General features: G+C 49.2%; 7 protein-coding genes across 7 annotated transcripts; 2 read left to right on the top strand and 5 right to left on the bottom strand.

The window, feature by feature from the left end:
- Positions 1-138: 138 nt before the first annotated feature.
- On the bottom strand, positions 139-2,382 carry GL218_06917 (Acetylcholinesterase; the record flags this gene model as incomplete). The annotated part of the gene is made up of 4 exons (XM_033583653.1): positions 139-1,481; positions 1,667-1,811; positions 1,929-2,120; positions 2,230-2,382. 4 exons carry the CDS (start codon positions 2,380-2,382, stop codon positions 139-141), a joined length of 1,833 nt encoding a protein of 610 aa, XP_033432924.1.
- Positions 2,383-3,768: 1,386 nt separating this feature from the next.
- On the bottom strand, positions 3,769-6,002 carry GL218_06916 (Tyrosine-protein phosphatase cdcA; the record flags this gene model as incomplete). The annotated part of the gene is made up of 3 exons (XM_033583652.1): positions 3,769-5,312; positions 5,368-5,688; positions 5,951-6,002. 3 exons carry the CDS (start codon positions 6,000-6,002, stop codon positions 3,769-3,771), a joined length of 1,917 nt encoding a protein of 638 aa, XP_033432923.1.
- A 927-nt stretch (positions 6,003-6,929) lies between these two features.
- Positions 6,930-7,321, top strand: GL218_06915 (Polarized growth chromatin-associated controller 1; the record flags this gene model as incomplete). Its single annotated transcript, XM_033583651.1, has 2 exons — positions 6,930-6,967; positions 7,027-7,321. The coding sequence occupies 2 exons, from the start codon at positions 6,930-6,932 to the stop codon at positions 7,319-7,321; spliced, it is 333 nt and encodes a 110-aa protein (XP_033432922.1).
- A 337-nt stretch (positions 7,322-7,658) lies between these two features.
- On the bottom strand, positions 7,659-8,678 carry GL218_06914 (uncharacterized protein; the record flags this gene model as incomplete). The annotated part of the gene is made up of 1 exon (XM_033583650.1): positions 7,659-8,678. The coding sequence occupies one exon, from the start codon at positions 8,676-8,678 to the stop codon at positions 7,659-7,661; it is 1,020 nt and encodes a 339-aa protein (XP_033432921.1).
- A 2,148-nt stretch (positions 8,679-10,826) lies between these two features.
- GL218_06913 (uncharacterized protein) lies at positions 10,827-14,692 on the top strand (the record flags this gene model as incomplete). Its single annotated transcript, XM_033583649.1, has 3 exons — positions 10,827-13,345; positions 13,422-14,110; positions 14,220-14,692. 3 exons carry the CDS (start codon positions 10,827-10,829, stop codon positions 14,690-14,692), a joined length of 3,681 nt encoding a protein of 1,226 aa, XP_033432928.1.
- A 634-nt stretch (positions 14,693-15,326) lies between these two features.
- On the bottom strand, positions 15,327-16,230 carry GL218_06912 (Phosphomannomutase; the record flags this gene model as incomplete). The annotated part of the gene is made up of 2 exons (XM_033583648.1): positions 15,327-15,579; positions 15,674-16,230. 2 exons carry the CDS (start codon positions 16,228-16,230, stop codon positions 15,327-15,329), a joined length of 810 nt encoding a protein of 269 aa, XP_033432927.1.
- Positions 16,231-19,843: 3,613 nt separating this feature from the next.
- On the bottom strand, positions 19,844-22,799 carry GL218_06911 (putative cation exchanger C3A12.06c; the record flags this gene model as incomplete). Its single annotated transcript, XM_033583647.1, has 2 exons — positions 19,844-20,174; positions 20,227-22,799. 2 exons carry the CDS (start codon positions 22,797-22,799, stop codon positions 19,844-19,846), a joined length of 2,904 nt encoding a protein of 967 aa, XP_033432926.1.
- Between the last annotated feature and the right edge of the window lie 247 nt (positions 22,800-23,046).

Below are 23,046 nucleotides of genomic sequence, written 5' to 3'. Positions count from 1 at the left end.
ATATATATATATTGGTATATACGATCTAGAATGCCGTCCGTGATATCATCTAATTGCCCATACTATAACCACCAGCCAAGTAAATCGTTATCATATCAGAGGCATAAATAGATACTCAAAAAATCAATACCCAAAACTTCATCGAACTCCCCTCCTCTGCTGCAGTGCAGGCGCAAGCCCTTTCCAAAAATCACATCTTTCCCACTGATCCTCCGGCACCGTCTCCATCGAGAAATTGCCCACCTGCATGAGTAATCTCTCACCACCACTACCAGTACCAGTACCATTCCCATTCCCATTCCCACCTCCCTCCGCATCCCACAACTCCCACACCGGGGCCCCCGGCGTCCGCAACGTAGACGGATCCAAAGTCCGCACAAACGAGATCCAGTAGTCCATAACCCACGGCACCACGGCCGCAGCCTCGCCATAATAACTCGTCGGCCCACGCCCCGGCCCCTGCTGGCTATCCGGCCCAAACACGGCCCACGACTCCCATATATGCGGCACGCCTAGCCCCAGCGCCGCGTTCATCGCGTCGTAGACGTCGTACCGGTAGCTCCATGCACGCTGAGCATTGTTCCGGCGCTGGACATATGCTGTTAGAATATTGTTCGTCGGGCAGATGAACGTCGCTTCGCCGTAGGCGGTTGCCGCGGAGGGGAACCAGGATTCGTGGAGGGGCACGGTGGCTTGTTGCGGGTATTTGCGGGGGACGTTGTTGGCTTGAGCGGAAGAGAGGCGCGGGTAGTTGTTCTGAAGGAACAGCGTCATGGCGTCCGAGCTGGCTGTGTCGGCGGGTGCGAAGACGGTGCCTTCGTTGGTGGTGGTGCCCATTATGACGGGGACGTCGATGAAGGAGCCCTGGGAGAAGAGCGTGGAGGGCGAGTCTGGGAGGAGAGAGCCGTCTATGCAGGGCGTCCAGTAGAATAGGGGTAAGGGGTCAGGGAGTCCCGGGCGTCCGGGGAATGGGGAGGGAATATTCGCGGTTTGTTGTAGAGTCGCGGTGTCTTTGCTCCGGAGACACGACATTGGATCTTCTTCCTCGTCGCTACACCCCGTCTGCGAGAGCACCAGGTCGAACTGCCACTCGAGATCCACGACGGTCGGCTGCGCGGGGAAAAAGGGGGATTCCCCGATAGCACCCACGAAGAGATCGCCGCTACTACTACTACTTCCACTACTACTTGTACTGTTATCGTGCTGCGTCTGACTACCCTCCGCATACGAAATAAGCAAGTGCAGCGCAACAGACCCAGCCCCAGCCGAAGCCCCGTTAATCACGACGTGCTCCGGGTCGCCTCCGAACTGCGCGATATGCCGTCGGATCCAGCGCATGACCTCCCGCTGGTCCCGGAGCCCAACATTCAAGTCTCCGGCCCCGCCGCCATCCCCGCGTACGCGCTCGCTCGCTAGGAAGCCCCAGAGCCCGACGCGGTAGTTGAAGTTGACCAGGATTATATTCTGGGCCGAACGCTCGACTACGGCGGTGCCGTTCCAGTTGGCGTTGCTGTTGACGGTGTAGCCTGTTTTTTTTCTTTGGTTTAGCGCGGAGTTGGGGATAAGTCTTTGGTTTAAGTGAAAGAGGGGGAGGGGGGTTGTGATTGTCTATTGGTAGGTATATAGGAGACAGGATGGAAAAAGAAGAAGAGAAAAAAAGACGAACCTCCTCCTTGGATGAACAGCCACACGGGCAGCTTAGAGTCGACCGTAGCGTTAGCCGGCGCCCATACGTTGACGTACAGACAATCTTCATCTTGGGCTCCGCCGTTAGGATACGGTACCGAGATGCCCAGGCAGATGGGGCCGAACTAGGTTCGCTCCGTGTGTTAGTTACTCGTTTCCTTCATTATAGTTCCTTTCGTCTCATTACCTTCTCATTAGGTAGCTAAGAGATATAGAAACAAGGGCAGGTAAAAACACCTTACCGTATCAGCCGCCTGGTCCCCCGAATCATCTACCTCCGGCTCAACCGGGGCCCGCCACCTGCGCTCCCCCGTGGGCGGCGCCGCATACCGCATGCCGAGGTACTCCGCGACGCCGCCATCGCGGCCCACGAGCGAGCCCTGATACTGCGCATATCCCAAGTTCACGCGGGCGATGTCCGGTTGCGAAGGGGTCTACGTTCGTTAAGTCTTAGCACTTGATCTACTGCGGAATTCTAATTAAGGGAGAACATGGGTGGGAAAAGAATGAGAGAGAGAGAGATAGGAGGGGGTATATTATTACCCTTTTGTCCTCCTCGATAGCCTCGTCGCGGTTCCGTCTGGGTACTAAAATAGCCGTGGGAGTGACTACTACGACGATGATCGCTATTGTCGCCAGCGCCGCAAAGACGTGCCATGGCTTAACGGCTTGTCTTGGAACACCGAGGGTTTTCATAGCTATGGCGGCGCGCCTGGGAGGCTTCGTGCGATATGCCGGTTGTTCATATGATATATGAAAGACGGACTAGAGCTATCGGATATGGTTGGTAAATGGTATCAAGGTATTCCCCCTCCCTAAATCCATCCGAACATTCACGGGATGGATGACACCCTTTTTTCCAAGTTAGGTAGTCAGTCACTCGACTTCCCTTCCCCTCACATCCGATCTGATCTGATCTAGCCAAGTACTGCAGACGAGCACAAAAAAACATGCAGAAGCTGGATTTTTAGCATGCGCAAAAGACTTATTTTGGGGAAAACAGTATGTTGTCCCTCGTCGCGCAGCGTCGGGTTTCCCGTCGCAGTCCTACTGTTCACTGGCGCACAGAATTTAAAAGCCGTCCGTCTGCAGCTAACCAAAATAAATCCCCGAGATACTCCAAGGTGATGGATCGGATCATGGGATCTCCGCTCTCGTGGAGGATTTGGGAATGTGATTCATCAGTTTTAGGAAAATTCCAACTTCAATAACTTAGATATCATGACACAGTTCCTAAGTCTCAATCCATTTCCTAGAGACTCGCTACGTAGCTCAAATCGAAGAGAATCTAATAGAGCGAATTATAATATTAAAATCAATTTCCTTGACGTCAATAATAGAACTACATACTTGTTATTAAAGAGTAACTAGACAGGGAACAGACCGGGGTTGTTGCTCATCTTTCTATTTTCATCCACATCTCTCATGCTCTCATGCCGACCTCGGTCAAGCAGTCAAGGTACAACCAAGCCTTGTTCATAATCGCATGCACGGTTCACCGCCTGAAGAAACAAAACATAATTAAACGAAGAAAGTATTCATCATATGCACGTACTCATTTATCTAAATAGCAGAAAGCAATGTTACTTCAACTCGATCCTCCCCTTTTACTCCAATGCTCTGCTCGCATCCGCTTTCCAACTTAACTTCGGGTACGAAGTCAAGATAGGCAACATGGCAAGTGAGACAGCCCAGATTAAAAACAATGCTCATGTCCATTCATTCCAAGCCAATACCTAGTAAGTCCGTAACGCCCTAGTCATTCAAACATTTCAATGTGGGAGAGCTCGCCGGTGAGAAGAAACGCTAGCATAACCGGCCATGGGGGGCCATGCGAAGATTCATCTTCGAGAAATGCGGAGGGAGAAGAAGTAAGATCCATCGTCTCTGCCGAGGAAAATTCATATGCCTCGTCGATACCAAACGCCAAACGCATATGCAGGGAACCGTGACTTGGTCGTCATAGTCATCATCGTGAAAAAAGCAGGTCCGTGGGGTTTAATTATCATTGAATATGCCATTAAAAACGCAACATCAAGCAGCCATCAACGCTCAGTTCGGCAGCAGCAAGGGATCGGTCTCCTATATCGCGGATACCTTGCGTGCCGTTGAGCTAACATTTGAGCTGGCGTTGATACTACCAACCCGACCGCTCGTCTTGCGCACACCCGCTGAATCCTTATTGCGGCTGGATTCGGCCGTTCGCTTGCTGCTCCTGACCTTGGTCAATATGCCTGAAGCGCTCGCCGACCGCGTTGGCGAGCCGGTGACATGGTCCACAATGGTCTTTGGCCGAGCACTGCCAATATTCTCAGCGTCATTAGATGCATCATTGTCTATGACCTTATATATTGTTGTTGTCGTGCTTTGGCTTACTGATCTCATCTTTTCATTGCGGCTTGGGGAGTGCGATGTCTTGCGATGGGTTCGCATGCGTAGGAGCCATTCCTCTTCGGATTCACCATCGTTAGACCGTCTATGGACGGAGACAACTTCCGTGTCTTTCTCGGCCCCTTCGCGCTCTTCCTCAACCGGGGATGGCTGAACCGCGTTGCGCTGGTAAGGATGGTGTCGGTCTATGCGACTCGTCTTCCGAGGCTGACCTGGCGTTGGAGCCGGTAGGTAGTCCTCTTGCGCAGCCGCATTACGTCTTTCACCATCCATTTCGCCGAGAGGCGTACGGTTTGATGGGCTTCTGCTGGGAGGTGTAGATGCCTGGGCACTTCGGCTTAGAGTAGCCTTCTGCATTGCTCGGATGGGCGTGCTGGGCGCCTGGTTCGCTGCCGCGAGCTCCTTTCTTAACTTCCTCTCTAGTCTCTCTTCGATCCACCACTCGCGGAAAACCCCTTGATTGATGTGCAGCCAATGCTGTTGAGGACCAACAACCATACCAGGGCGCATAAAACGCATGAATGAAATGACCTCATTTGCTGTAAATCCATGACGGTAGATTAAGTACGCCCCAATCAAGCATCCAGTTCTCCCAAGACCGGCTTTGCAGTGAACTGCGATACCCTTTTTCCGAATTGTAATCGTCTCGTGCGCAAGCTTGATGAACTTTCGAACGGTGCTTAAGGGGGGGCAAGTACCATCTTCAAAAATCATATCGAGATGTTGGATCCCTAACGCCTCAAAGTAAGATGGGGAGTATAAAGGCGAGTTAAGTCGGACAACTAGACCGATACTGCGCTCGGAAAAGTGGCTCAGTACGTTCTTGAATGACTGAGGGAGGCTTGGGTGAGAATCGACCGCGGAGAGTGTCTTAGGAAGAGAATCATATAATTCTGACGACTCGGTGATGCGTGCCACCGGGCTATGTTGCGGAGATGCGAATGCCAGGAAATGAGGTGTGATCCAGTTGAAATCGCCGTGTTCGACACGTTCAAATTTTTCGTATTCATCAAGATCGAAGTTGTCCAGTACGCAGCAACCTTCCTCCTTGGCTTTCCAGACACCGTACACGATGTCTTGCACAGTAATACCATAATCCGCCTGACTGTAACCAGCGTCGCGGAAAGGCATTAGAGGTGGATCAACCTGCGCAATCGGTGCCAGGGCCAAGTGAGGTGGCCAAGACTGAATCAAGACCATGTAGCAAGCGAGTAAACAAGCGGCGTTGGCCCGGCCTATTCGAAATTGTTAGTAATAGTAAGAATTTTTATATGTGGGAATTGGACTTACTCCTCGGGTCTGCACGGCTCCAAAACACAATAGGTCTATGCTGGTTTTCCTTTGCGCCAAGAACATCGTGAAAATGTAGGGCAAAACGGTACAGATGACCGATGTGAAGTGGGCCAAAATCATGGTGAAAAGCGTTGTATAAGAGGCTGTCATCGACTGTAAAGTAGTATGGGGGGTGTCGATCCGACTTAGACACGGCAGGCGAAGGCCCATCAACAGCTCTTTGCGATCGTTTACTTGGCGAACGAGTTGGAGGTTCGGAGTAGGGGAAGACGGTGTCGGCTGTGGGAGGATGGATGTAGGATGCTAGGTAAAGGCGGTCTGCAAATGTTAGTAATGTGACCGGAAATACTTCTGGATTAAGTAGCAATGAGGGATGTAAGGTATTTCGTGGGAAGCTAGGAGAAATGGTATTCCCCAGCTCGATCTGCGTCAGGCAGACGCTCAAGGAGTCAAAGGACATAACAAATGTGACTAGGACAATAACCAAGTAGGATAAATACGAATAAGAGGTGAAAGCGAATAAGTTGATATCGGGTATGCTAGAAGACTAGACGAATATAATAGTTGAAAGGAAACATACCTGGAATATACTCAATGACCTGACCCGAAGGGGAGCTCCTTGAAGGCGGCATCTTGAATGCTGACGTTATCGCTGCTTCTGCTCTTTTCTGCTATACTTCCTTTGTTGTTTCCGGCTCAAGAGCTGGCTTTGATTACCCCGTCAAGTATAGACTCAGACGGGAATACGGGAAGCTTCAATGGCTCTGCATAAACAAACGCAGGCCTGTAGTGTTATAAATGTAGCGATTGGAAATATATCAGTCGGCGGAAGGACCGTTTTAATGATATCGGTGAAGAAATGATTCTAATTTCGAATACGATAAACAAACAGTTCATGTACCGGTAACTAGTTCAATGATGTATGATGTGTATCGCGTATCGACAGCAAGTAGTAGTGAATGCAAGCAAGAAGAGTTAGGTAGCTGATAAGAAGGAAGAAAGGTGGAAGTTGAAGTAGACGATGTAAATTATTAATGGGTGTTTTTTAAGAAAAGGATGTTTTTGTATGGTTTCGCTCTATTATTATTTGATTGTTGTTATGTTGGGGTAAGAAAGTGACAAGGGTCAAACTTCTAGCCCGTCGCATAGCGTCCTCATTTGACATCTTACCATATTAGGTTAAGACCGTGACCTATGCCCCTGTCTGCCCTGTCGTGTTTACCGGTCAAGCCGTTGCTTAGCAACCGTATGGACCCATTACATAGGTGGCTGAAACGCTGGCCTCATAAGCCGCAGCTGAATTCCAAAGCTTCTTATCATCCTACCAAACCTTATCTTATCATCTTTTACGGAACATTTTGAACCTAGAAGAAACCTGGTTTGCCTTTACCCCTCCCTGTGTTCCCTGTGTTCCCTGTGTTCCCTGGCCGTGTTCCCCGCCGCAGCTCACAATTGCAACCTCACTATTTGCTTATTGCGCAATCAACATTCCAAGCCTCTTAGCCATTAATCCACCCCAGACTCTATTCACTTGGGAAAAAAGCATACAACCAGTCACCATGGCTTCAATAGCAGATATACAATATCCATGTGCACTGTATGTTAGTATTCGTAACCGTAATCTATTAATGATTTCAGGCTAAGATTGCTTCTTAGGACGATTGAGGTGCCATTCCCTACAACAAGACTAGCATCTATTGCCCTAAAGGCTTTACAAGTCGACAAAGAGCTATCGCCTTTAGTGAAGCGAACTTTCTCCATTGATCAGTCAGATGAAGATGCCATCAATGGAGATTCAGACGGGAATATTTTACGAACCGAGTATAAGGCCACCACCAACAGGATGCTTCGCGTAGCCGTCAACTCTTTTATGGATAGTCTCAACTTAGTGGTCGAAGTCATGCAAGAGCTTGACACGGATGTCCTAGCCACGGAAGATACTAAAGCGTAAATGGACTTAATGAAAACTATATCCCTTGTCACGGCGTATAAGGGATACTATCCTGCAACTCTTAGTTAATTGGAATGTGAAACAATACTAGGTGAGTATCATAGTGAATACAAGAAGCAATCTAGGGTATCGTTATTAAGACATTTCCAGGGGTTTATACGATGATGCAGAACACGTGGAAGTATTCTTAGAGAATTAATTATTTATTGCTATACGGGGGGATTGTGCTACCTGTAACTCCTATCCTAACGCCCACCATTCCATCTTATGAGGTTACTATCAATATTCCATACCCAACCATCATATACCTAACCCTTTAACCCTGCGACATCTATATTTACTCGATATCAACCTTGTGGATCTCTGTCCACTCCTTCTCGGTCTTGGGGATGGTAACGATGAGAATACCGTTCTCCATTTTCGCGGTGATGCCGAGACCGTCGATATCCTCTTTCTCGTCACTTCCGGGAGGTGGTAGCTTGATGCTTCTCTCAAACATACCAACCTTCCTTTCGCTCGAAGCCAAGGTCTGGAGGAACTCTTCATTGCCCGGACGATATACAACCCCAGCAATGTTGATTTTCTCGCCGTCCCAGTTCACTCCGATGTCTTCCTTCAGCGCTCCTGGTAGTGATACATGAAGTACGTATGCTCTCTCGGTGTTGAAGACGTCGATAGGCGGGACGAATGCATCGTCTTGGTGCTCATTCGATTCGCCAGAGGTACCATTGCGAACTTGGTCCATGTACTCTCTAAAAGCCTCCGCGAATGGATGAGCGGCAAAAGCGTGCATCAATGGACGGAAGTCCCATGGGCCGTTATAGGCCGGTGCTGTATGCGGTCCACGCCTGCCGCCGCGTCCACATCGACCTCCTCGTCCTCGGCGGGGGCCGAATGGATGCGGATGACCGTGGTGGTTCGGGGCACCCGGCGGCGGACCGTGGGGGTGCGGGAATGCTCCGGGAGGCGGTGGAGGATGATGAGGCAAGGCTCCATGTGGTGGAGGATGTGGAACCTCGCTAGTAACTGACTCGTCCGGCGTATGCCTCAAGGTTTCGGGAGAACTCTCCGTTTCAGTGTCGCCGCGGTCTTCTTCCCTGCCGGTCTCAGGTGCATCTCGATATTGTTGGTGGCCGCCCCTGCCATGTCCTCCGTGGTTACCCCAGCGGCCCCAACCGTGAGCCATCCAGGGGTTGAATTGGGCGGGGTCAAATGGGAATCCCGAATGAAACTGAGGACCGAAGTTGGCATGATCAATGCCGACGCCACCTCTTCCAGCCCCGTGCGGATTAAGTGATTGTAGGAAGTCCCAGATGGGAACTTGATTGTTGTTGTTGTTGTTGTTGTTATTTTCCATCTTGGATAATTGTTTTTTAGATCTGTAATGATGAACTTGGTGTTTCTGAAGATGTTATGTCAAACCAGAGGACGCTCAGTCCAGCCCTTATATACAAAGACATATCAAGGCTCCAAGACGGAGTACGTAACATACGACTCGCCATGGCGAATATCAAACGTAGCCGAACTTGACTTACGAGTTACAAAACAGTCAGAAATGTGTACGTAACCCAGTTTCGAACAGATCAGAACACGCTAGAAATCGTAGCCTAGCTGAGGCATCTGGCACAGACGCAGCATGATTTCGGTGGCTGCCACGCGTCCTACGCACCAATTCAGACGGTCGAGTAAGTATGCAGCGTTATGATTGGCTCAATGGTCGAACCCCGATCCCTCTTTCAGATTGGGGAGACGGGAGGCAAAAAACGTAGTTCGGGCGCGAAGAGGCAAGCTTGGTATCCGAACACTAGAGATGAGATATATTGAATCATATGTTTAAGAGTCACCATACGCTATGAATTAAAGCAGGCAGCCGGTGTATTCGTCGTTATTCCGCGTCAGATTGTCGCCTTCAGGGAACTACCTCTTTCGCATCCGACTCGAAAGGTTCGCGACCGAGCCGAGCCGAACAAAGAAAGACATTGTATCATTTCGAAGCCTTTCTACAAAAATATTGTGGCGTTCGTAAGGCTGAAATTTGACTACCTACTACTTCTCCTATACTTAGAATCAGTATAGTAAAGGGTCCATGATGATATTAATAACCTTGACGGTATGCTTCTGGTCTTGTTGATTATTTACAAATAGGTAAACTATTTTGTGAAGTAATCGGTTTTATTAAGAGTAGTATAAATTACGATGAGCTAACTTACAGATCTTATTTATAGAAATAAAGTACTCAATAAACTTGGTTGATAATAGACCAAAATTCAACATGAAGTTATAAACTATCCTTCTTATGAGATAGCGGTTCGCCTTTTCATGGCGGGGCGCCGCGGGAGCCCTCTTATTTTAAATAACTATGCTTTTGATAGTTCCCACTTGACGGGAAGGATCGTCAATGTATGTACGATACAACATGCATATCACAAGCATACAGGGGCACACCCAGCAAATAGAGCTGGATAATTTCAAAGTTTGGTTCGATAGCCGCCTATGTACATTCTTCAGACTCTCTATCTTATAAGCTACGGGCCGTGTCACGGCTATGACGGGATCTTTCTCGTCAAGTGAAAAATACTATGACCATTTGCTAACGAGTATATCCATCCATCATGCCATCGGATGACCCCTGTTACACATTCTGAAAAAGTTATCTAACAAACTTTACAATCATGGGCTTAATTTGACTATGGCACGTTAAGATGAACATCATCTGCACGTAGTAGTAAAAGTGAATCAAGAGGCAGTGTGCAGCTGACCCACCATCTCTATTTACATCTCATCCTATCATAGCTTTACTGAATAGATTCTTGCTCTGGTAGGGAGCTAACCTCTCCAATGGTTAGCGTGTAGAATAAAGTCAAGGAAAATCGACAAGCCAGAACTAGGCCGGTAGACTTCTGTTCTATGAGAGCCAGTATATGTTGCGACCTACGGCAGGTCTCATCTTGCATGGGGCTGATTGGGCGCTTGGAAATACTATTCTACTTCACTCAAATTCCCTATTTCTTAAGCGCCAACTTATAAACCAACCAATCATCTGCCCTGTCTTCCAAGTCGCCAAGCTGGACGAGTCCACTGGACCGGACAAGGTGCTTCTCTCCCCCCAAGAGGCCCAAGAGGGGCACGCTCATATCCACACGGCCAGACAATAGGTCGCATATCATAGACCTCTTCGAAGCCATCTTGTCCTTCCCGTGAATTCGTTTCACCCGTTCATGTTTTGTACTGCGCGTATATTGTACATACCGTATTCTTTCTATTCCCTTTGGTCGAAAGCCGTCAGCCTTCAGTGAGCTTCACGACAAAACCAAAACCAATCATCGTTACCCCACCTCGTTCAAGCCATCGTCTGGACGTCGTTGTACGTCCGGCTGTCGCAAAGCGCCTATAAATAACTTTTATCATCTTTTTTCCCGTGCGTCATCCCGCGTATTCTGCCGGTCCCTTTTTGCGCCTCGTTAGCTGGTTTGCGCTCCGAGTACGGGAGAATACGTGAAACAGGATGGATCGACACGGGAGACCTGAAGAGGAGATGTTCCTTAATAAACCCGCTGAAGATTGCGACAGCCCTACGGTTGAGCCTCTGAGAATATTCAATCCCAAGAGTCCCAAACCTAGTTCCGATAGATTCAAATATCCTACCCCAGCATCTTCCCAGCCTACTTTTCCCCTACCGCCGGGCGCCTCGAGCTCTGCTGCGCCTCTGCCATACCCTGATGACGACGACCATCGATTTGGTCAACCTTCCCAGTCGAGTCGACCTCCATATCCTGCCGACGACCGCCGGCCCTCTCTCAATAAGATATACACGAGTCCTCCGGGCTCTTCACATTCGGATTCCTTTAACGACACCACCCCGCGATTAGAAACAAGTCCTACCGGGAAAAGGCCCGGTCTTGCTGAACGACGGGGAACTGCTCCTAGACCTTTACCAGCGTCGCTTAGTCCGGCTAGCCCTCCAGGAGAGGATACCGGTCTCTTTGCAAAACCTCTCGGCAACCAAGCGAAACCAGCGAATATTACTACTACCACGTCCTTCCCTAACTATCATCAAAAGCCCTACTACCCCCCACCTAGGGCGAGCTCTGCGGCTTCGAGCTCAAGCTCGAACAGCAATGCGCGGCCCCAACCAACTGAAGACAATCATCTCAAGATGCCAGACAGCGGCGTAAACCGCTTTGCATCCACAGCTTCTACCTCAACCACAAGAGCAAGCCGAGGATCTCCACCCCCGCCGGAGACTCCTATCGTAGAACCAGGTACTATCCCCGGAGGAGGTATCGAGGCGAGATATGCGGCTGCTGGAATATCAGGAACCGCAACTCTTAATAGTCTTCAGAGCTCAGCGGCGGCTCAACGGTTGGCGCAATACGGACAACATCCGGCTACGCAGCAGCCACCTCGTCCTTGGACGCCGACGGAGGCTCCCGATCAACAGCCACATGGCCCCCCTACCGTATACCAGGGAGCAAACCCCGTCACTAGTCCCACTGCTCCGACTTTTGGCGCGCAGGCAACGCGGCCAGTGAACACCACCAATACAGGCTCAAGCACAGCTTCGGCCACCGGCTCAGCTTCTGGCTCGGGGCCGAATACAAGTGGCGGACCTGCACTTCAGATCAGCGTGTTAGAACAAGATTTCCAGAGAATGCAAATGTCACCAAGTCCTCCTCCCGCATACTCCAGCATCAATCCAGGTGGTGGAAGCTCCTCCGCATACCCCAATGAGAAGCAGCGGCCAGCCCAGCCAAGTTCAAGCTCGTCGACACCAGCCCAATCTACCCAAGCCACATCATCACCACCGCCCAAGAAGCAAGCAGAAGTAGCCGCTGCTGCTCTTGCGTCCCCGGCTCTACAACATCCCGGACACCCTGCTTTCGCGAACGATCCCAGGCCGGAACAGCAGCAACAAAATGGCCAACCAGTACAGCAGACCGTTGTTACTCACACTCCCTCTCCGTTCCAAGGACAAGGTCCAACTTCTCCGCCGCCGCTACCTGAGGGTTGGATCGCGCATCTCGACCAGAACTCGGGCCAGTATTATTACATCCATCTAGCTTCGCAAGCTACTCAATGGGAGTTCCCCAAGGGTCCCAACCCTATCCACCACGAGGCACCACCTCTATCTCCGACCGCATCAACCTACGGCAACCCTCTCGGATCGCCGATGTTCGGCAAGCAGAGCGCGATGGCCTCGCCTATGTTCCCGCCGCAGACGCCCGGTTATGCCGAGAGCATCATGAGCGTCGCAACAGCCACGCCGACAGCAGCCGGCTTCACGGGACCGCCTCCCGGCGCCGGAGTGGACATGTACAAAGTCCAGCCGACGAACAACGTCTACTTCGGCCCGTATCTCCGGTACACGAACATGGAGGTCGAGAAGGGGATCTGGCACGGAAGTGTCCTCATCGTCACGGACGCTCCCCAACCCCCCACCATCCACATCCACCGCAGCGTCGACCTATCCCCGAACCCGCGACAACTCGTGCCCCATACGATCTTCACGCACCAAAGGTGGCAGTTCTTCAAATACGACGTCGACCTGCAGATGGGCGACGGCGCGACGGAAAGATGGACGTACGCCGTGACGTCGCACCTAGGCTGCACGCGGTACGAATTCGTCGTCGCGGGCCGCAGCGAGACGAACTGGCGCTTCATAGCGCACTCGGGCAACGACTTCGCGGCGAGCACGTCGCAGGGCGAGCGCAGCAAGCTAGGCGGGCTGGGCTTCATGTGGAAGGACGTGCTGCAGAAGAACGTGGACTGCGGCGGCTTCCACGTGCAGCTCGGGCTCGGCGACCAGATCTACGGCGACAGGCTGTGGAAGGAAGTCCCGCTGCTGAAGCAGTGGCTGGCGCTGCCGGGCCGCGACAACAGGAAGAATGCGGCGTGGACGGCGCGCCACGAGGAGGACGTGTCGCATGCTTATTTCCACTTCTACACGAGCCATTTCGACCAGCCGTTCTTGCGCGAGGCGTTTGCGCAGATCCCGCATATTTGCCAGATCGACGATCACGACATGTAAGTATTTTCGACGATATGAGGTTGAAGTGTGTGTGTGTGTATGTTCTATGCTAACTATGTCACCTCGCCTCAGATTCGACGGCTACGGCTCATACCCCGATTACATGCAGAACTCTCAGATGTTCAAGAACATCGGCCGGATAGCAGTCGACATGTACCTTCTATTCCAGCACCACACCACGCTAGAAGTCCTGCGGAATGTAAGCCACGATATGGATCTGTTCACGGTCACGGGCCAGGGCTGGCATTTCATCAAGTACCTCGGACCAGCCGTGGTCGTAGCCGGCGTGGACTTGCGGTCGGAACGAACGCAAACCCGCGTGCTCGCGGGCCCGACGTATCAAGGCTTATTCCCTAAAATCGCCATGCTGCCGCCTAGCGTGCAGCACTGCTTGTGGATGTTGTCGGTGCCTATCGTCTACCCGCGTCTGGACACGGTAGAGAGCCTGGCAAATACGTTCGCGACGGGCAAGAAGGCGGTTAACACGACGTACAATGTGTTAGGTAAGGTGACGAGTTCGGTGGCAGGTATTGTCGGCGGCAAGGAGATGGTTGCCCAGGGCTTCAGTCAGGTCAAGAAGGCCGTCGGCAAGTCTGGTCTTATGGGCAACGTGGTCAACCAGTTCGGTGACTTGGATATCGGCGAGATCCTGAAGGATATGTGGACTCACGAAAGCAAGGATCTCGAACGAACGTATTTAATTCGCACGTTGCAGGGGATATCGCATCAGAAGGGCTTGCGTATGACCTTCTTGTCTGGAGGTATGTCTACCTATCTATCTATCCCCAACCCCCCCTTTTCCTCGTCTCCTTTCCCATAATTCTCGTTAATCTATTAAACCACGCCCTTGCTAACTCACTCTACTCCTAGACGTCAACGCCGCCGGCGCCGGCTTAGTTCACGACCCAACACACCCCAGCGACCACAAAACCATGTACCAAATCATCACTTCGCCCATCGTCGCCGCGCCCGCCGCGCAATACATCCTCAAGATGCTACACAGCAACCGGACGCACTACGTCCCAGTCAACGGACAGCGGTCCTCGCCCAACGAGGTCAGCGACACCAAAGAAGACATGATGGAGATCTTCCACACGGACGCCAGCGGCGCGCCCCGCGAGCTCAAGAAGCTTATGGGCCGACGCAATTACGTGGCCGTCGTGGCGTATGACCCGGATGCTGTTCCTGCTACTCCGTATGGGCCGAACCAGACGCAGCTGGCGAATGGTGGGGTTAGTCGGTTGAGTCTCGCGGTGGATTTTGTGGTTCAGGGTGATGGCGCGTTTACGACGCCGACGAAGTACGGGCCGGTTATTGTACCGCATTTGGAGTTTGGGAGGTAAGGTCTATATGAAATGAGATGAGATGGGATGAAGGGAGAGTTATCATATATGATATCATATGCATTGAGTTGGATTACGATGATATGAGTGAGGAGATATGTGAGTATGCTAGAAGTCAAGAAAGCGGGAGCGAGCGAGCAAGCAAGCATGAATAATGTCATTGTACTAAGGAGGTTCTGCAGGCTGGGAACTTACGGTTCGGTGCTTGACATTTTGAATATATACCTGGTTAAGTAGGTTATGAAGGTAGTCATGCCTGAATGAAATCAAAGTTAAGAAAATGGCAGGCTGTTGGTACTTTGAGGTATTTTTCTGGGCGTGATTATAAGTCCTAAGATATTTGATGAATTGGCCAACTAGGTGCTAGAGTATAAGTCTTGGTCTTCTTTATACTTGTAGGCATCTATTTTATTTTTATTGGGTGTATTTCAGGGGTTGGGTTCAAAGGTATATAGGTATTGGCGATTATATGTCCATGAGCTGCCTAAGCACTCTCTACCTCTTTAACTTCTCCTTTTTGTTTTATTTCGTTCATGTGCAAATGCAACGTAGTCTAGCCAGATCTATCAGGCGACTCTTAGTCATCATCTCCATTCATCATCGTTGTAGGATTCCTTCTTCCCTAACTTAAGCTTCAGATATCGAAGGTCTCCTTTATCTGCCTCATGCAGTCCTCGGGGCCCTCGACGGAGTGGCCAATGGTGCGGGGGTCGACGTAAATCTCGTAGTCATTGCCGCCCTTGCTGGTCTTGTCTCCAAAGAAGTGGATGTTGGTGTACTCGATGCCACCGGGCTTCTTAGCCTCGTCCTCAAGGTGCTTCAAGCAGTACGTCTTGTCCCAACCCGTAGGGAAGACATCGAAGGAGATTTGGCCACCGATCGAAAAGCTAAATTAGTTCGGTAAGTTAGCTTGTACTATTTTCTTCCCTTCCTTTACTTTATTTTATACTATGATTAAAGTAAAGGGGTAGGTTAACTCACGTCAGACCCAAGTGCCCGAACTTCTCCCTCATCTTGCCAACCATAGTCTCTCGGATCTTGTGCTTCTCGTCGTATGCCTGGTAGTCGTTGCGTTCCTGAGTGCTAGCGTTACGGCCGATAGGGGAGATGTTGATCATGCCGTTGCGGAACTCGATAAAAGTACCGCGCTTGATGGGGATGTCGAGGTCGGCAATATAATGTAGGGTCCAATTGGCAAGCTCCTTGTAGTTATCCTCGCCTAGCCACTTGATGAAGCTGTTTGAGGGTAGTTCAGCACCCATCTTGTAGGCTGTCAGACCATTCTCGCTGAAGCAGAAATCGAACATAGTGGTAACGGGGCGGTCAGCAGCGCCCAATTGCTCTTGCTGCTTGGGCAAGTTCGATCCTCCAACGAATCCAATGGCGATCTTCTGTCGTAGCCGCTCAAGCGTGCGAAGAACCTCGGGCGAAGCAGCACGACGTGCCGGTGTTAGTGTCTCGTCTACATCGAAGAGGGCGATTGTGTTCTTGATCGGGCGGTCCTCTAGGGGAGGATAAGGGGGGGTACCGGCGTCCATATTGAAATTTTAGTTGATTTTTTCTTTCTTTTTCCTTGAGACACGGTTAAAGAGTTGACGAGGTGAGGAAAAACGAAGTCGAATTTTAAGTTCGGGATGCGTGTCTTTAATTTTGTAAAAGTACGTAACGTCTTCGTCTGCGTCTGCGTTGAAGGTAAGCTGCGCCTCTCGATGGTAAGTAATTAAATACTTGGACCCCTGAAATTGATAAAATGGAGGGGGAGGGGTTAAGAGGTACTTTGTGTACTTGGTGCATGTACATACGAAGTAAACTCGTGTTAAAATGAAGGCGGTGGGCAGTACGGCAGGGCCAGGGTCGGGGAATAAGAGGGAAAGATGCACCAATTGAAGTTCAATATATCCCACATGCTCCACACTAGCTTGACTACTCGGTACCTTAGTACATATAACATGTACCTTACCTACCTTGTCCCTTCTCCCCCCCCCCCCCCCGGAGAACAACATTGAAGTACATCAGGGATGTATCGAAATAGGGGCTACACTAACACACATACATGATATCTTCATACATCTGTAACTATTCAATATTAACTCTACCCTTTCAATATACCTAACCTAGTGTATTTCGAATGTTTCAATTCCTAGCTCTCCTCTATTGACCATCTCAGCAAACTTTTCATTCAATAAGCCTACAACAAAGCATGTTCCGTAACTTCGCTCGCATCCACAAAACAATTTACCATAAACCAGTCCAGTGGAACCCACGGAGAAAGTTTGAGTCGTCTTGTTGCATCTTGTAGTTTATCTTCAGATAATATCATACTGTCGTAGATCAGCATGATCAAAAACCTCCAACTATGCTCATGCATGTGTAAGCCACTGAAGCCATCAAAATAAGAAACTTCATCTTTCAAGCCATCCCAACATAAAGCAGTTAGGAGGGCCTGCAATGGCTTCTTGGAAAGATTTGGTCTTAATCCATCTGTGGTCTTACCAGGAATCACCCAATCAACTAGATACCTAGTCAATACAGAGTTGATATGTCATTTCCCTGCGTTCTTTATAAAGTCTTGTGATGCGTTTAATATGTTCAATGGAGTCGTAGGCTACTCCCTGAACGAGGAGGATTCCCTGATTAACCACCTCCGGTTCGCGAAGCCGAATTCCTTCTGGTAACCTAGGCCTCGAGGAGTGCCTACCTATAAAAGTGGTATGGTGCCACATTGTTGACTTAGTGAGGTCTGGTACCCAGGAAGGGAGGTCGTGTTCGTTATCCATATTGTGACTAAGCCCAAAAATTTGAGGGTATAAATCTATTATTTTTGTTATCTCGTCACGTAATAGGGCATCGAGATAAACATCTTTTACAGACTTAGTATAGTCTGGTACGATGTCACAGGAAAGTAAAGCAAGCACTCCGTACACCACTTGGATAACAAAAGTTAATAAGTACTCCTTAGTTATAGTAGAATATATAAGGGAATCAGGCATTGTCTCGGGTGTAGTCACTGCCTAGAAACCCGGATTAGGAAGCCTTTGCTCCCGAGGCAGGACAGGAAGGAAATGGGCTCAACATTATGTACTATCCCGGGGATCAGCAGCAAAAGTGTTCATCCCCGCCAAATACAATTTTTCAAATACAAACCCAGGGTCATTCAAGCCGTGTTTCTTGATCACTGCCTCCATAGTTAGGTAACTATGGGAATTCGGGAAGCGAGAGAACCTTGCGCTGTCATGAGCCTGTTCACCAACTTATCTTTACCTTCAATTTTCATGTTACTCTTTTCATCTTCCGCTAGAAATAGAATATTCGCTATTAGACGTCGCACTGACATGTGAACTGCACGCCATATCATACGCTGCATTGATGCAGAGATGTTCATCCCCAAATGGGGAAGCAACCCATATATATACAGGATGATGCTATCGAATAGAGCGAGTTCCTCAAAGGTGACAGAGTCGTGACCACAAATAAACCAATGTGTCAATGTCGACCTTAAAAAGGCTACTTCTTGGACGATCCATATTCGGGTCCAGTAGGTGCAGTCTAATAATTTCACAAAGTGCTTCTTTCTTTCGGGTTCCGAGACTAGCCATTTAAGGCCCGCCCTCTTCGAACGGACATAATAATCATCTGCATCTCTCTTCCGTGACTAAGAGATAGAATCCATCATAGACAAGAATTCACGGATAAGCGGAAATATGGCGTCAAGGCGCCTAAGCTCGGGATCCTCAAGCCATGATAGAACTGAGTTTGCATTGTGGTAGATGGTCCCCATGAGAGTTACTTGGTGACTACGTTCAGCGGTGTCTTCCTGATTGATACAAATAGCGTCCAACCAGAGAAGTCGTATCTTTTCCGTGTTGTCATTACTCGGGAAGCCTCCTTTTCGGAAATACCATAGCGCACATGCGAGGTTAATAGTCACGGGAAGTATGTGCCCATTAACCAGAATATCTCGTGACGTTGGGATCGCTCCAGACATACGACAAAGCAGCATATTGAAGATCCGGCGTCAGCTCAGCGGTTCGAAGCAGGCAGCTCACCGGCAGTTCATCGTTATCAGAAGGTAGGATTTCGATAAATCTGACCTGGTTGGGACCTAGAGGGGTATAGATTCTAGCTTTTGGGCTAGGAGAATTTGATGTTGAATTGGTAGCCATATTGTGTTAACAAGAATGAATTACAATTGACCTAAAGGGAAAACTTAAATGGCTTTATGAGACTGGCTTTCAAAAAGTCTTTTTTAATAGTCCTGTGGGATCACTTATGATTGAGCATGTTTAAAGAGGGCTATGTTATACATGTATACTAGGTTATCTTCCATTGGCTGATTTTCTTGTTGGGTTGTATCCAAATCAACAACCTCGCATAAGATAGGAACCAACAGCATATATTATTTACCTAAGTACATGCTGGCCTACCTATTATCATGAATGGGTTTATACCGTATGATAGTGTGCTAGACACTAGTATAGCACCGAAAGAACATAATCTAACAGAGCTTCGAGTAGTCTTAAAACAGTACAATCCTAGACCCTCATAAGTTTAAGCTACAATAACATACATGCATCTATATATAATTATAGTCTCTTATTCGGCGAGTTGTTGCTAGATATGTATATCTTATATAAACGACGCCTAGGATTACTGTATGGTCCTCCTGCTAAAGTACGACTTAGATCTATATAAGATTTTTTTGTTTACCCCTTATAGTAGAACTTTCCAGCTACGTATCCTCCTAACACACACCACCATATTCCCCAGGTATCCCACTTTAGATAGCCTCCAATATTGCATGGGGTTCACACCAAGTAAGCTAACCTAGAGGTATGTTGGTAGAATCTGGAAGATCAAACCCGAAGAAAACCAGATTTTTAGAAAATAATCCAATGCTTATTGAGCAGCGTTACGGCAAGGCATTTAGTTAGGTTTCTTTTAGCAACATTTACCTCGGCTGAATAGAAATAGTGAACAAACAGGTATTAGACGGAATTACAGCCCAGGTTAAATATAAATGACTTAACATTACTTTCAAATAAGATCAATAGTCCCGCTAATTAGATATACTATAGCGTAAAAACGTAACAATCCCGTCCCGCCGTATTAATAAAGCTGACTCGAAACCTCTATGTCTGAACCTAAACCCCCTTACGCTATGTCCTGCCAGACTCCTGTCACTTCAATAACTAAGTTTACCACCGTGCTGATTGACCAGAGTCCAATTAGACCCCAGCCAATCTTTCTACTCATAATCCATTTGTTCATCGGTACGATAATTAGCAACGCGAATAGGGTGAAGAGTAACGTTATGGTAGAGATCATCAACGTCCCGCTGACCTGGATATGGTACGGTTTATAGTGTATCGGCCTATCGGGGTGCTTTGCTTTCTTCTTATTTGCCGCATGCATTGTCTGGTACGCGCCTCCGAGTCCAATGCCGAGTAGGATGTTCAACAACGGACCGCCAAAACAGGCCGATCTATGAAATGTTAGCCAAATAAGCCCTGTTTTTAGTTTAGGTATGGACATACAAAGCCATGACTGGGTATCCAAGCCGTGCGACAGTCACGTCTGCGACAAGATCCCCTACTGAGTTACCAACCGCGAAGATGGTAAGACCTAATATTGCTTCTGATATATCCAAGATAACACCGAATGCTTTCATTACACCGACCACCTCTCCAGCTATTGTGGATATCCAGGCGATTGATATACAGAAACCTAAGAAACAGAATAAGAAGTGATATTTGGGCCGGCGATCGGGTGACGTAGTCATAAGTATAATCCCAAGTAGAACTAGGGAACAAGCAAGTGAAATCAATAAGGCTTTTATGAAAATCGTAACGGGTTGGTCAAGATCCTCGATCGTATTCGCCCATACGATGAACACGCCGAATAATGGGCCGGTAAAAACTTGGAGAATTAATAGCCAACGATTCCATCCTTGTTCATCATCGCCCAATGTTGAGCTATCTTGTGAGAGTTCAGGGGCAGGTTTTGGAACTTGCACATTTGACGGAGGGGGGTTTGGCGCCACCTGAATTTGGTCTGGCCCCTGAGTATTATCCGGAGCAGTCACAGAGATGAGACTAGGTGAGTGGCTGCGACTAGAAGCTCTAGACCTCGCGCGTCGTCTATACCGTTGCCATTCCGTCTCGGGCTCAATAGAGCCGCCTGGCTCTGTGGATACTGGTACTGCTGTACTTTCCAGCTGACCTGACGTCGGTTGTTCTACAATGCTTTCTTCTGAGTCGTTGTCTGTTGCCTCAGTCTCTACCACAGGCAACGTGATGACCAGTAAGAATATGCTTGGTACAGATATGATACTGACAAATTTATCCCAAATACTTTTACCCCTCCAGTCTTGAAGAGTCGGGAAGAGAGTACCAACTATGACGTGTGGTGGAGGTAATATCCGGTAAGGCCACCACCTAATAGGCTTCGAATTTGCGTGTTCAACAAAGTTAAGAAAAGAAGGGCTTCGTTCTTCCGCAGCAGGTGGAAGTATTAGATGCGGAGGCTGTTGAGACTCTGAAAGAACGAATGGTGATTCTGTAAATGCAGGAAAAGGTGATAATGATGGCGAGGACCTTTCGCTGCCATGCGGGCTTGGGATGCGGAGGCGATGCAACTGTGGGCGGAGATTCGGTGACAGATCCTCTGGGCCAGAATTATCTGCGTGAAAGCCGCCAAACTGATCACTGGGTGGAGGGGCCAACTTTCCCCCTATGGTATTTGGGCTGGGGGCCCTGCCTCTATCCTCTGACGATTTCCGAGGTGCAAGGTCAGCATCAAGAGTAGTTGGTAGGGCACCGGACGACTGCGCTCGATTCCTGGCCGCAACAAAAGCATCATCGATATTTTGAATCGTTTGCGTGCTCTTGGCCCCTCGAACAATCACACGTCCTGCCCGTAGAAGGTCGGCAGAAGAACTTCGAGCGTGGTATAGTGGCCGCATGCGAACGTTTCCTTCCTCTTGTAGCGATGATAATACTGACCTAAACTCAAGCGCACCAACCAAACTAGGCCGAATTGGAGTTATGGTCGTGGTATTGCTTCTCCTTCCGCGCGGGCGGTTCACACGCATGCTGCTTGCCATCTCCGCAGCGACATGCTGGCTGCGATCAGCATCGTCATCGTCGTCGGGCGCACCAACCTCGATCCTGGGCCCTCGTTCCAGTATACTAACATCGGTAGTGCTGGACCCACTCCTCTCCGAGGAACGACGTTCTATGGGCCGTGCGTCTTCATCGTCTGGATCGTCCCTATAAGGTTCTAACTCGTCATTGCTACGTTCGCTTGCCGGTGCGTAGTAGTGACTGCGAGATAGAGCCTCCTTAACTCGTCGTGCTCGTCTCCTTTTGGAAACTGCGTGCCAGCCAACCACGACGATGACGTAGAAGATGTAGAAAGCAATCATGACACTACATTCCCATAGATGAAGGTTCCCATCGGCTAAGAATCCCATGGCAAAGCCGACAGCTGCTATAAAAAAACATATATCTCGCACGAATGTTTTTCTGCTGACCTTGAACTCGCGGACTAATGCCATAGAGCCGGCCACGACGGATGTAATAAAGCCTGCGGCACCGATTAGCTCTCCGACGGCCATGCTGCCGCTGTTGGAGCTCATGGCGGCGAAGGTGCTAAACACATCTGGAGACCCATTTCCAAATGCCAAGAAAGTGACACCGGCAAGACTTTCACTTAGGCCAAGGATGGTGGCAATAGTGCTGAGATTAACGCTGAAGAAGTCACTCGCAGCTATCCCGATAGTGGTGAACAACAGGCCTAGCCAAAGGGCCAATACGATAAAAGCAAGGGGCTGTGCGCGTTCAAGGTCGCAATAATAAAATGTCAAATATTCTATGAGACCTGCTTCGTCATCGTGACAATTGCGCCTTACAAAGGCACACTTATCTTCGGCGTAGTGCACTAGGCGACAATCTTCGCCAGATCGCGGGGATAAACTTGGCCGCTGCTCTAACGATACTGCTGGTCCTCGGATAAACAGGCTACATGTAACGATGAGAGTGAGGATAAACAGAGTGGTATAAAATGGGCGGGAAGTGAATCCCCTCCTCCCACGCACAGCGGTGTACATGTTTAAGTTACCCCTGTTGGTGTTGGCTGTGTCGAACTGCCATCGCCGGAAGGGCGCATATATGCTTATCAGAAACGAATTGGTAGGTAATTGGCGAACTTGATAGGAGAATAATTTGTTGCAAGTCAATTTTGATGAGAGAAAATGTAGGACTTAAGATGGAATGGAGGGGAGTTAAAAAAAAAAAGGAATTATAGGAATTATTGTAGGAGCGACAGTCGAGTATCGAATGGTATCGAGGTACGAA

Source organism: Daldinia childiae (assembly GCF_008694065.1).
Source record: "Daldinia childiae strain JS-1345 chromosome Unknown Scaffold8, whole genome shotgun sequence".
In the NCBI taxonomy this organism is placed as follows: Eukaryota; Fungi; Ascomycota; class Sordariomycetes; order Xylariales; family Hypoxylaceae; genus Daldinia; species Daldinia childiae.
The sequence above is the reverse complement of the archived record's forward strand: the minus strand, read 5'-3'. Positions and strand labels throughout refer to the sequence as shown.